Here is a 12830-nt window from a genome sequence, read left to right as displayed (position 1 = left end):
GGGGTGGGGGCACCTGGGAGGCCGTCCACAATTAGTGCCTAATCCCCGGGGGCCGGGCTGTCAGCAGCCAGCCGAGCTCGCCATCGATCCCTGACCACCACCCGCCAATTAGCGAGCGGCCGCCCGACCCCGTTCCCGCGGCGGCGGCAGGGCCGCGATGGCGGTAATTAACCGGCGGCACAGGCGGGAGTCGGCGGACGCGCGCGGATTGGAGATGACAAGAGGCAGAGCCCTCCGTGTCACCTCGGTCGCCCGACTCGGAGGATTAGCGCCTCGGGCCGCCTGGGCACATGTAATTAACAGCTGAGACCCCAAGGATGCCACACGGGGAGGGGAGGGAGGCCTGGAAATACAGCGGCAGCAGCCCTGCCAGCTCCCCTAGACACTTAACCCGCCGCGCAGACCACCACGAGCACCAACGGCATGCCCTCAATGCGTCAGGAAGGGCCGCCGCGGCCTGGACGCTGGAGGTGCAGAGGGCAAGAGCTGCTCGCAGTCACACCGAACAGCCTTGTCCCCCCCAGGCTGGCCCTGCACGGGTCAGGCTGCCTGGTTTGGGGGTGTGACAGAGCAGAGAAGACGGCGGGGACCACCTGATGCTTTCTCTAGAACAGGACCGCTGGGGCAGCATCCTGAGAGGCCCGGGGCTGGCGGGCAGCACTGCAGGGACCGCTGGGAAGCCAGCAGGAGGCAGCGGCCACCGATTTGCAAGTGAGCATCCGAGCAGCATGGTCCCCTCCAGCGGAGCTTTGCCCGAGTGCAGGCCAGACACAGCCGGGCGGGAGGGAGCGGGATCCTCTGTGCTGTGTGTACCTGCCCTCCGCTCTCCATTTCTGCGTGTTCTGGCCTCTGGGCCGACCTTACACAGTGAGAACTCTGTCAGGCTGTCACGACCCTGGGGACATCAGGACTCTGAGTGAGCCCTCGGGCCGGTGTGGGCAGCATCCCCCTGGGCCTCCCACAAGCCCCCCTCTCTCCAGGCTGCTCCTTCGCCGTCCCCACCCCACCCAGGATGGAGGAACCCTGGCTGGGTGGACTCGTGCGATTTGGACCCAAAAAGGGGTCTGGTCGCCCATCAGCCCTGCCCCTTCACCTGTGAGGTCCAAAGGGGCTGTGGGACCCGAAGGCAGCCTCCTAGCCCGCAGGCAGTGGAGCGGGACAGAAACCGGGCCGGACTGTCCCAGTTTTGGTTCTGCCTCCTGTCCCTGAAAGGTCCCCAAGGAAACAGGAACAGTGGGCCCAGCCCGTGCCGGTGGGAAAGGGCGCGTGGGGTCAGGGAGATGAAGTCCCGTCCAAGGCACAGGGCAGTGGGAATGGCGTGGAGACCCTCGGGACACACAGCAGGCCTGGCCCAGAGGGGACAGCGGGCCCAGGACACTCCCACCTGCCCCCTGGAGCCTCTCCGCTGGGTGGGAGGGAGAGGAGGGGGACGGTCGGAGTGCCCACTCTAGCCATGGCCACCAGCACGCTCCTGCACCTGACTTACTGTCATGTGACTGACACTAATCCCACACCAGCAAGGGTGAGATGCAGATCTTTATTACCGAATGCATTTCCAAGGGCCAATGACTTGCTGCTGAGCAGGACTGCAAAGGTCAGCAGGCTCCTGAATCGAGGGGCAATGCTGCCGTGTTAGGGTGCAGAAGAAGCCGAGAGGGGTAGACCAAGGGAGGCCAGGGAAGCAGGGGCGAGGAGGCAGAGGGGGTTTGGGGGGCCAGGGAAAGTCACTGCGGCATCATCACGGCCAGGGCAGGCCAACGCTCCTACTATCCAGCGCTGGCACCGCCCACCAGCCCACTGCTCTGGCCGCCTCCCCCAGCTCCCCCCGCCTGCCCTCCCGCCTGGCCCGGTGCTCAGCCCCCGGGTGCCGCCTCCCTTGCCCACCTGCCTACAGAACCCCAGCCCAGCAGACAGAGGAGGAGGGGGACCTGTGCGGAGACAGATGGGGCTGCAGACACCCACAGGGAGGGACCCCCTCGCCAGGCCTGCCAGCCGCACGGCAGACACACACGCGAGCGGCAGAGTGCCAGGCGGAACCTCTCCTCCCGGTTGCTTGGTGGCAGCAGCCCGGGAGAGCCCCCTCGGGCTGGTGGAGCGACGGGCACGCCGAGGCCGCCACAGCCCCCAGCGCGAGCCGCTGCCAGGGACTCAGGGACCGGACCTTGGTTCCAGGCGGCCCCAGGGGCTCTGTGGTAACCAGACCCGCCTGCAAAGTCAGGGACCAGACGAGGCGGGCGGCCAGCAGGCACCGGGGAAGGGAGCTGGCTTGGGACCCGGTGTTCGGGGCTCTGGACCTGAACGAGAGCTAGAAATGCAAGCGCAGCTGCCACCGTCGCCACCCCTGTCAGCCTCCGTGCGTCTCATCCACAGACAGCCGCGTAGCTTGGTCATTTCTCTCACCGGCCGCGACACCGGTGCCTGTGCAGATGCCAGCGGGGTGAGGCTGCTCGCCCGCCCCACAGGCTCAGGGCAGCAATGTCACCGCCCGACAAGGACACGTTCTGCTGCTGGGGGAAGCCGGGGGACTGGGACCGGCCCACGTGGCTTCAGAGCCCACCCGCGCTCGCTCCACCTCGCCCAGCACCCGGCCACAAAGAAGGCCCCCGGGCCCCGGCTGCCTGAGAGGCCACCCCCACAGCCAAGCCCCAGGCACTCCCCATGTGCTGTGACCACCGGCCTCCGCAGGGCGTGCAGGGACAGGAGCGGAGGCGTTAGGATTGGCCTGAGGTGTCCCCGGATGTGCCCAGGCCCCGGTGTCTCAGCACCTTCCCCGGTGGCTGAGGACGGCGGCCCCCCTCTCCGCAGCCAGCTTGTGACAGCCGCCCTGTCACGCTCCGGGCGGGGACACAGGCCACCAGACTCGCCCTCTGAGGGGCGCAGAGGGGAAGGGTCAGGCCCGAGGAGGGTCCTAGGGCAGGGTGAGCAGCTATCAGACCCCGGCCAGGGCCAGGCAGGGCCAGAGGGTGAACAAACTGTCCTTCAGCAAGCATCTCCACGCCCCCGACATGACTGGAGACACCCAACGTGCCCTGCAAGCCCTGGAGGAGGCCGAGAGGGGTCACGACCTCTGACAGGGGTCTTGGGACTCCTCGCCTGGGACTCATTCCAAGGCCCAAACTGGGGCTTCAGACACCAATGGGGGCGGGGAGGGCGTGGTTTCTGTCCAGATGAGGTTCTGGTAGGGGGACTGGAAGCGGGGAGGCCAGTCCGAGGCTGGAACTGGCCTAGCAGCTTCTGAGGGGGAGGAACGGCCGAGCGCCCCCCGGAGACTTCACTTTGGGGGGCAGGGCAATGAGGGGGGCTCCAGGAGCTGACACAGACATCGGGGGTGCTGCCTGTGTGGCACCTCAATCCCAGGTGGGGCCCGCTGGCCTGTCACTGACAAAGGGTCCCATGGGTGCATTGGGGTCAGACCCAAACTTGGGATTGAGGCCCAAATCTGTAGCCTGAGGCTCCTTCCAGAGTGTGGTGTGGGCTTGGTGAAGGAGAGAGGCCGCCCTGGGCCTGGACGTACCCCATGCCGTCGGCACAGACAGGAACAGCTGTGGCAGCAATGGCTGACCCAGCCCGACGGGCCGGGTTCTCTGCCTCTCCCTTTGGCCCAAGATCTGGGGCGCAGCTGCCATGTCCAGGAGCACCGCCACCCCTGGAGAGCCCTCAAGCCCCAGCTGGGCTTCTGGATGGGGCGGGGGCAAAGGAGATGGTGGTGGCCTTCGTGGTGGGGGTGGGGGTGGCGGCAGCCGTCGGGGAGAGAGGAACCGACGGCATTGGTGGCCCTCGTTCATGGCACACGGCTGCTGTGCCTGGCGCTAGCGTGTTCCTGCTGAATCATCGAAATCTACGGGGCAGAGATGTTATCCTCATCCCGAGAGGACAGACGCGCACAGAGGGTCACCCAGCCAGGACGTGAACCAGAACCCACTCACCGCCCGGTAGCGGCCGCCCCGGGGTGGCAAAGGGTCAGGCGGTCCAGGCATCCGGCCCCTCGGGGCGGACGCGGCCACAGGGGACCCATCAGGCCGGTTTTGTGCAATGAGAAGAATGCGCATTTGGGAGCCTCAGGAAAGATAAAGCTCCCCACTGAGGGCCGGCTCTCCGCAGCCTTTCTCCGGGTAACTGCCCCTGAACCGGATTTTTATTTTTATTTTTTTGAACCGGATTTTTAAACTGCACCCTTGGGACACTCGGGGAAAGCCACCACCAGCTGGAGAAGCAGAGGGGACAGCTTGGTCCGTGGCTCAAAATAAGAGGACACTGCCACGGTGGAGGAGGGGTGTGGGGAGGGTCAAAGGTGAACCGGATGCACTCCAGGCTAGGACAGGCACCGGGCGGCCTGCGGCTGACAAAGCCGAAGCCCGTCAGCTTTCCATGGGGCCTGCGGGGCGGGGGCGGGGGCGGGGGCGGGCCTGCGGGGGCGGGGCGGGCCGGTCTGGAAGCTGCTCGGCTCCAGCACCTCTGCCCCAGGGGATGGTGCTGTTGGGAGTTGATCATGGGGTCCAGAGCCAACTCAACCCTAGACGCTGAGAGGCCAGCACTTCCGGGAGGACCCTTCACCCCAGTGTCCAGGCCTCCCCGGCCCGAGACAAGAGGCCTGGCCCGGTGGGAGGAACAGCAGGTGGCAGTGTCCTGGGGCAGCCTGTAGCCGGTGCTCTCCGGACATCGCTGCTGTAAGAGAGGAGGGGAGAGCCCTGGACGTGCCTCTTCACGCCCGGGAGCAGGGGGGGGGGGTGCCACCAGCCCAGGGGTATTCGGTCCGGGGAAGGGGTGAAGCCCTCACGGCGACGCTGCCCATGGAGGGGCTGGAGGCGGCGCGTGGCTGTGGCCCCACAGAGTGACACCCGTAGCGCACCCCCATGGCGGAGCGGCGGCCAGCGGGCCCCGGGTTCTTCTAGGGGAGATGGAAATGTGCTGGAACGTGTGGCGATGGTTACAGAACTCTGGACGCACTAAAAATCAGCTGTACCCCTCTAAAGGGTGACATTTATCTTGAAAAATTAACACGTCTAACCCCTTGCCTATGGCCACGCCTGCCAAAAGTCCCTGGGTGTCCCGGGGGAGCTGGGACATGCTGCGCCCTGCACCCCGGCCTCGCTGCCCCCTCTTTCCCCCACACCCTCCAGGGAGGCACGGACTACTGAGCGCCCCCTGAACCACTGCAGGGGGGCAGAGGGGCCTCCTTCCCTGCAGAGACCACCACTCAGGCCTGTGGTCCTAACCCTGCTCCCCAGACACTTGGAAAGCCAGCCGCAGCCGTAGCAGCAACAAGGGGGGCAGCGGTGGGACCTTCGCTTGCGACCTGACCTCTCTGGCCTCAGCGTCTCCAGCCGCACCATGGGCCAACCTGGGCTGCCAGCCAACTCTGCAGATGGAGACGGCCAGGCCAGAGCAAGGGTGACGCAGGGAGAAAAATGGGAGCAGGCACGGGAGATGGGCCAGAGGAGGTACCGCAGGGTAAAACTCAGCACCTCCCTCCTTTAAATCAGCCCCCGACTAGAGAATTGCAAACCGAGCTCCCTGCCGTGGCTTCGAGCACTCACACTCTGCTGGTGGCTGCCACAACCAGGTGCAAGGCCCAGGCACACACACACGGCAACGCCTGAGGACCAGAGCATCCTGGGGTCCAAATACTGCCCCAAGGCCCACAGACGCTGAGCCCCACCCAGACGTAAGCTTTCTCAGCAGAACCAGGGGAAGACAGGACCAGCACAAGGCAGCGAGCCAGTGGCAGGCACCGCGCTCTGACAATGGTAAGAGCTCAGACCAGCCTTCAACTGCCTCTCTGACACCCTGCTGCCGCCTCGGAGCCTGACCCCCGTCAGCAGCACACTCTGTTCCCAGCCAGCGAGGCCCGGCAGCCTCGAGCACACCGGCTGCCTCCTGGGCCACCACGCACGCCAGACGCCGGGCCAGCCTGCGGCAGCCCCCGCACCCGGCCCCCGGCCTCCACGTGGGCCCACATCTGCAGGCCGCTCCACCACCTGCCCTGGCGAGGAGGGACGTGTGCCCTTTCACTGCCGTGTCCTCTGCAGCTGCGGGGTGTCACTCCAGGACGCGAGCCCAGCGGGCCGGGAGCGGACACAGCTGCTCGCTGCAGCCCTGACCCTCGGGGTGACTCAGCCCCGGTGGGACCGGCACCCTCCCACATGCCGCTTTGGAAGCCATGCCAGCCGTTCCTTTGTCTTCTGGAACGCTCTCGGAGAAGACAGCCAGAGCAGGGAGCTGCCGGGCAAATTCTGCCCCAGGGGCTCCTCCCTGGCTGTGAGGAGACCCCGAGCCTCAATCCCAGCTGTGTGCCCTGCAGCCTGCCCGGCTGTCCGGTCTGGGGCCTCGGCGGGTCCAGACAGAGGGCTCAGCTCGCTGCCTCCTCTGGGCATCTGCCCTCCAGCTGGGTGGTGCCCTGTGAGCCCAGGCAGCCAGGCCTCTCGACACCGATGCCGTCACGGCATGGCCTGCAGCCTGCCGCTCAGAAGTGGCCATGGGGCCCCCAGGCCGGCGTGAGGGTGAGGAGGGGTGTGCGTGCAGCGGCGTGGAAGGTCTGCTGGCAGCTACACTGCCCAGTGGGCGGGGCAGCCCTCCGCAAGTGGGCATGAAAGCAGGCCCCAGTGGTCCTCCCTCCTGGGCCAATGCCACCCTGCCCATCGAGTCTAAGCTCATTCCCCTCACACTTCCCCCTCCATCCCAAACCCAGGTCGTACAAGGGGCTGGGAAGAAACGAGATCTCAGAGCTGGAAGAACCCCCAGCAAACCCAGGTCAGGGCAAATGTCTGTGCCACTGAGCTGAGGCCACGGGTCCTTCCTGCTCACGTATTTCCTGGGCGCCTCCGAGGGCCCTGGAACCCAGATGCCAAGGCTTGGGGGCCTTTGGGGCGAGGCAGACGACGGGCAGAGGCACCCAGAGCGCCCACTTTCTCCGCCCCAGATGTGGGCCCCCTCCTCCTGGCAGTAAGTGCAGAGGGTGCCTAAGAGGCCTGCCCCAGAATCCGCACGGGCCCAGGTCTCCTGGCAGCGCGGTGGAAACCGCCCCCACCCCTGCGCGTGGAACCAGCTGCCCTTGACCAGAACTACCCCGGGGGCAAGCAGGACGCCCATCCTGAGGAGTGCCCGGAGCCAGAGGCACAGACAGCCTCAGGGTTCAAACACGAAGAGTGGAGCTCAGAGAGGGTCAGCGTTTGCCCATGTCACACAGCACGTCACTGCCCGAAAGACACCAGGAGCTAGGGCTCTGGACCGCTAGGCGACACCAGCCCTGTCCACGCCCCAGCACCCCTGTTCTGCTCCCAGAAGTGGGTACCAGAGCCTGGAGCACATGGCTCTCTGGGGAGTGGGCTCCCAAAGGTCCCGGGGAGGCGGGTCAGGGCTCAGCACTCCCCCGAGGCCACTCCCCCGAGGCCTACCTTCCCCAGCCAGGCGTATATCCCACCGCTGACACCCCCACGGTGGCCCCTGGAGCCCAGGAAGGAGAGAGGCAGGGGCAGAGCAAAAGCAGAAGCCAAGCAGAGGTGCCCACGGCTGGGTGGCCCGCTGGCCGGGCAGGGGTCCGGGAGGCCTGCAGCTCCTTGTGCGACTCCCACCAGACGGAACCGGCACAAGGAGACCCGGAGGGGACCGGAGCCCTGGCTCCCGCGCGTGGGACCGGCTGCTTCCCGGGCCGCCCCTGGCGCGGAGTGGAGCGGCCTGGCAGGAGGACACCGGGGCCTCCTCTCCCTCCCTCGGCCGTGGCCTGGCGTGCGCCTCTTACCTCTGGGCTCCTCTGCCTGTTTGGCGAGCTTGCGCAGCGCAGCGGCAAAGCTGGAGGACGGCGCGGCCTGGGCCGACAGCGCACTGCTGGTGGCGGGGCTGCCGCTGGGCACCAGGGCGCCATTGAGCGGCGAGGGGGTGAGGGGGTTGACGGTGGCGGTGGTCCTGGTCGCGGTGGAAAGCATTCCTAGTGAAGGGGACTTGGGCTCATGGCTCATGCCTGAAACAGGAAGAGAAGAACCAGAGGTCACCCAGAGAGCAGGAGGCCAGCACCAGAGCGGGGTCCGGGGCTCAGGGGTCCGGCCAGCGGGCGGCATGCAGGGAGCAGGAGCGGCCTGGATGGCCCCAGAGGAGAGGCAGGCAAAGCAGACAGAGCCAGCGCTGCAGAGAGAATGGGCCGCGAGTCCGGCCAGTGGCCCCGAGGGCCCAGGGACCCCCCACCCTCCTGGGCCCGTAATTAAAGAACCAGGTATGCACCCCAATGGCTCCACCTGCACAACCCTACAACCTCTCCAGTGCCGCTGGGCAGGCCTGGGGGAATGTGACAGCGGCAGAAATCATCCCTGACCCGGCCTCGGGGAGGGAGACGGAGGCAAGGGGCAGGGCCAGCCAAACTAGCAGTGACAACGAAGACGAGCAGGCCAGCAGCTCACGGGTAACCTTCCTGCCAGGCCTCTGGCACAGCCGGTGAGGCTGGCACTGGTACCGTCCCCATTTTAGAAAAACGGAAACAGAGGCTCAGACAGTGCAGACCCAGCGTCTGACTGAGCATGGGGGCCCCTACGAGGCAGGCCCCCAAGACCGGCACACCCACTTCCCCTGAACACGCATCCCCGGGAGCCAGGCCATGCCGGTGCCATCGGCAGGGAAAAGATCTTGGGGGCACGGGGCGGGTGCACGGAGGTGGCAGGTGGCCTGGAGGCCTGGTCTGTCGCCACCATGCCCTCCTGAGTCCCAAAGCCACCGGGGATCCTGAATGGTCTCCCGAGGAGGGGGTGCCTCCGAACACAGGCTGTGGAGGATGGGCCGTCGGCGGTGGAGGGGGACGTGGGGGGCAGAACACAGTGTCCAGTCCCCGCTGTGCTCCCTCACCGGGTGCAGGCCCTGTGGAGAAGCTCACGATTCGGAACGGCAGACCTAACCGGCACCGGCGGGGAACCCTCTCCTCCACACACACGGGGGGGCCGGGGTCAGGCCACGCCGGCCAAGGAGCGGCCGCCCACCAGGGTGACCTCAGACGCCACGCGGGAGGACTGGGCCACCTAATCACAGCCCGGCCTTCCCAGGCCCATTCAAGTGTCAGCGAGGAGGCGGAGCCTGCCCTGCCCCGCCCGCCCCATCCATCAGCCCCGCTGGGTCCTGGGCGGGAGAGGACGCCATAAATAAGTTCTCCGGGAACATTTCCTGCCTCTGGGGCCACCTGCCCAGGCCCAGGCCCCGCTCCCTCGCTGCGGTGCGATTCCAGGGAGTAAATCAAGGCCGGCGGCCTCGGAGCCGGCGGGGGCAACAGGTCACGCGCAGGAAGCGGCAATTACCTTACCACCTCAGACAGGGGCCTGGGAAGGCCGCGGGGTCGTCCGGGGGTGGGAGAGTGGGGTTCATGGAGTCATGGGGGTGGGGGTGGGGCACGCACAAGCACAGAACACCCAAGAACACAGCAAGGCAGAAGCGTGGGAGCAAGGTCCACCCCAGGCGGTGGTCCCCCACCCAGAGCCCTCCTCACCTCTGCAGGAGGTTCTGTGCCAAGTCTAAACGGGTCCGATTGGAACCTGCGGTCATGCCCTCCCCAGGCGGCCAGCTGAGCACAGGGGCAGGCCCCGAGACCAGCCCCCCTACTTCCTGGGAACATACGCCCCAGCCCCGGGTCCCAGAGAGCCCGGCCATGCTGGAGCCGTCAGTCCCCGCTGGGCAGGGAGAATATCGCAGCAGCGGGCCGGGTGCATGGCGGTGGCAGTGGGGTGGGGGAAGCAGCTGACGCATAAAAGACAATATTGAGGCAGGCGCGGGCTCGAGGGAACACCATTCTTCCGGGTCAGGGCTTGTACCTCGGGAACAAAGGACCCCCTCAAGGGCCCTGCGCCCACAGCCAGCAGGCTGGCCTCCCAGCTGCCGGCGGGTCACGTGGGCAGCAGCGCCCACGGCAGCAGCCCCGGAGCGGCCCAGGCACCGACCCGCGGCTGACCCCTGGTGTCCTCCTCTCTCTGGAAGGGCAGGGGTGGGGGTGGGGAGAGGGAGCCACGTGTCCAGTCACCTGGAACCCAGCAGAGAAACCCCAGAACCAGGGTTCCTGCCCCTACCTAGCAGCCGGATGGCCAGAAAGCACAGGTTCTGACAAGCGTCCTTTCTCAGCCCGCCTGGCGCCCCGCCAGCCGCTCCAGGGCCAGGGAGCACACAGACAACGTGCTCCGGAAGCCTGGCCCCAGGTGCCTTCGGTGCGCCGCCCCCCCCCGCGCCCCATGGCCAGCAGGGACGGAGGGTGGGAGGTGCGGCCAAGACCACGAGTCAGCAGAAAGCAGGGGCCGGAGGTGAGGGCTCAGCACTGACTCAGCGGCCAGGCGCCGGGCCTTTAACCTGGCCCCGCAGCCCTCAGGCCAGTCCCTTCCCCTCACTGAGCCCCATCCCCTGGTCTGTGACACGGAGATAAGGAGAAAGTCTGCCTCGCTGAGGTCAGTCCCGGAGCTCATTTACGTGCTGGGCTTCAGAGCGGGGCAGATCACTTGTCATTGTACAGCCCATCCGCCAACTGGGGCAAAAACCCTCTCCCAGGTCCGGGCGGGTGAGGGGGCTGGCCAAGGCCACACAGGTCAGGCTCAGCCAACCAGGGCAGAGGCTGCCTACTGCACCCCCCCAAGGGGGGGGGGGCTTCGAGGGAGAGAGGCGAGGCGGTGTCAGAAGTCTATGCACTGCTTGGCAGGGGGGTGCAGGGGTACCCCAACGCTGCCCCTCCTCCTGCTGCTGCCTTCCCCAGGCCTTGAGGACAGCCAGGCCGAGCCTGGCATGCAGGCCTCGGGCAGAGGGCCAGGTCCATGACCCTGAGCGGGCAGCAGCGGCAGCTGGTGAAGGCTGACACCCAGGACACCAGGGACTAGAGCTCGTGTCCTGCTGCCCACAGGGTCACCAAGGATGTGTCCCCACACACCAGAGCTGATGTGGGCAGTCCCCAAGTTCTCAGGACCAATGCATCAACTGGGGGGTTGTCTACAGATGCTAAGATGGGGGCCTGCCTCTCTGGGGCCCCAAGCAGGGCTTCGCGTTTACCAGGTCCTGACCAGGAGCTCAGAGGAAGGGCCGCTTGGCAGATGAGGTGTGTGAGGAGGGACCCCAGGGAATCGGAGCAATCCTCAGAGGTCACCCCAATCCCCGGGTCCCCTCTCAGGATAGCCCGGGAGAGGCCGCAGCGGCAGAGCCACCGCCTACCATCCCTCCCTGTGCCCACTCCTCCCGGCCTCCGGCATTGCCCAGAGGCCAGCAGCGTGCCAGTGGGGAAACTGGAGCCAGGAGCTGTTTGCACACCGGTGAAGGCCATGCAGGTGGTTCAGGGCCACACAGGTAAGCAGCACAAAGAGGACTCGAACCTTGTTTCCTGGGCTCAGACACAGCATTCTGACCGCTCCCGACACTACCCGCCCAGGCTGAGACCTAACCCTGACGTCTGACCAAAGGCATATACACGCCCGGTGAGCTAAAACCTTTTTTTTACCACAGCAGCTCGCCGGACAGTTTCGCTTTCTGAGGTTTCCGTTACCTCCGATCACGTGAGCTGAGGGCTGTCAGCTGCCATGCTGTGGGGATGCTCAAGCAGCCCACGGAGGACCCGTGTTTCAGAGCGCCAAGCCCTCCCATCAGTGGCTGTGCGAGGTGCCATCCTGGCAGCTGCTCCTCCAGCCCCTGTCATGCCTCCAGGTGAGACAAAAGCCCAGGCAGCAGCTCGATGACAGCCTCACTGCAACGGAGCCAGAACTGCCAGCTGAGCTGCTCCCAAGGCCCTGACTGCTTTTAAGTCTGGGATCGTTTGTTACGCAGCATCACTGAGTGTCACTGACTGTGTGTCTCATCAGGACCCACCCTCTCAACCTGCCCGTATCTCCCTTCTTTCTTGAAGCCCAAGAAGTTCAGCCACCTGATTGTCTAGCCTTTACCCACAGAGTCCTGTCTGATGCCATCAATCACCCCTCCCCACCCCCATCCCTTAGAGACGTGGCCACCTCTTAAAATCCCAAATACCCTAAGACAAAGGAGTCTTTGTGCCCATTCTACAGACGGGGGAGGGCAGGCTTGGATCCAAGGGCTAACACGATCAGCAGCAGACCGGGTTACTCACACACAGCACCTCCATCCCACTTCCGAGGTCAGGGCCAGATCCAGACCCATCCTGGGGCCGAGCGCGGGATGGGCTCTGCCTGCCGGGAACCCACCTGGCGTGCAGCGCACGCAAACGGGGAGGAGGAGCGGGGCAGCGAGGACGGGCCATGTAACTGGTGCACCTCCCAGTGACCGGCCCCAGAGGCCGGGGGAGCAGATGTGAGGTCACTGCCTAGTGGCCGTGTTGACAGGCTGGCCAGCTGGCAGCCCGGGTGAACATGCTGTGACTGCCAGCTGCCAGTGCTGGGCAGGATGGCACAGAGGTGCTGGATGGGCAGGTGGTGTGCCACAGGGCAAATCCCAGGCCAGGCCCCAAAATGTCACACGTCCCTTATGGCCGGGGTGGGTGTCTTCAGTTGGCAGCAAGAGGAGCAGATCTCTTTTTGGTCCTTTTTAAAGTCTCTCTAGTATTTCTGCAGCGAAGCAGCTTTAAAAAAAAAAAAAAAAAAAAAATGGGGGCCCTCAAAGAGATGGAGACTCGCCTGCGTGAAGTTGGCGCAGCCAACAGGAGCATGGGGGTGTCCCCGACAAGGGGCGCCAGCCAGCCAGGTGCAGGAGCCAAGGGAACTGGGGTGTCCCTGCTGAACGGAACCCAAACCCAAGCCCTCACTCACCTACTGCCCCCCTCTACGGCCAGGTCTGCCTCTTCTTCCTCTCCTGGGTCAGTCACCCCTTGAATGTCGTCATCAAGTTCCCGCCGGCATCCGCACTGTGACACCCCTCCTCCCCGC

General features: G+C 65.9%; 1 protein-coding gene across 12 annotated transcripts in view; it reads right to left on the bottom strand.

The window, feature by feature from the left end:
- The window catches only part of GSE1 (Gse1 coiled-coil protein), a 408579-nt gene that overhangs the window by 27889 nt on the left and 367860 nt on the right, over positions 1-12830 (bottom strand). For 7 of the 12 annotated variants that reach the window (XM_084905540.1, XM_084905545.1, XM_084905544.1 and 4 more), the window contains one exon: positions 7739-7957. The exons of the other annotated variants lie outside the window; for them this stretch is intronic. In XM_084905540.1, coding sequence (XP_084761666.1) covers positions 7739-7957 — 219 coding nt within the window. The remainder of the gene's footprint in view (positions 1-7738; positions 7958-12830) is intronic. 12 annotated transcript variants of the gene reach the window in all.

The sequence above is a fragment of the Pipistrellus hanaki genome, assembly GCF_964339955.1.
Source record: "Pipistrellus hanaki genome assembly, chromosome: 15".
NCBI lineage: Eukaryota > Metazoa > Chordata > Mammalia > Chiroptera > Vespertilionidae > Pipistrellus > Pipistrellus hanaki.
Note: the sequence above shows the minus strand (reverse complement) of the source record. Positions and strands in the feature narration are given on the sequence as shown.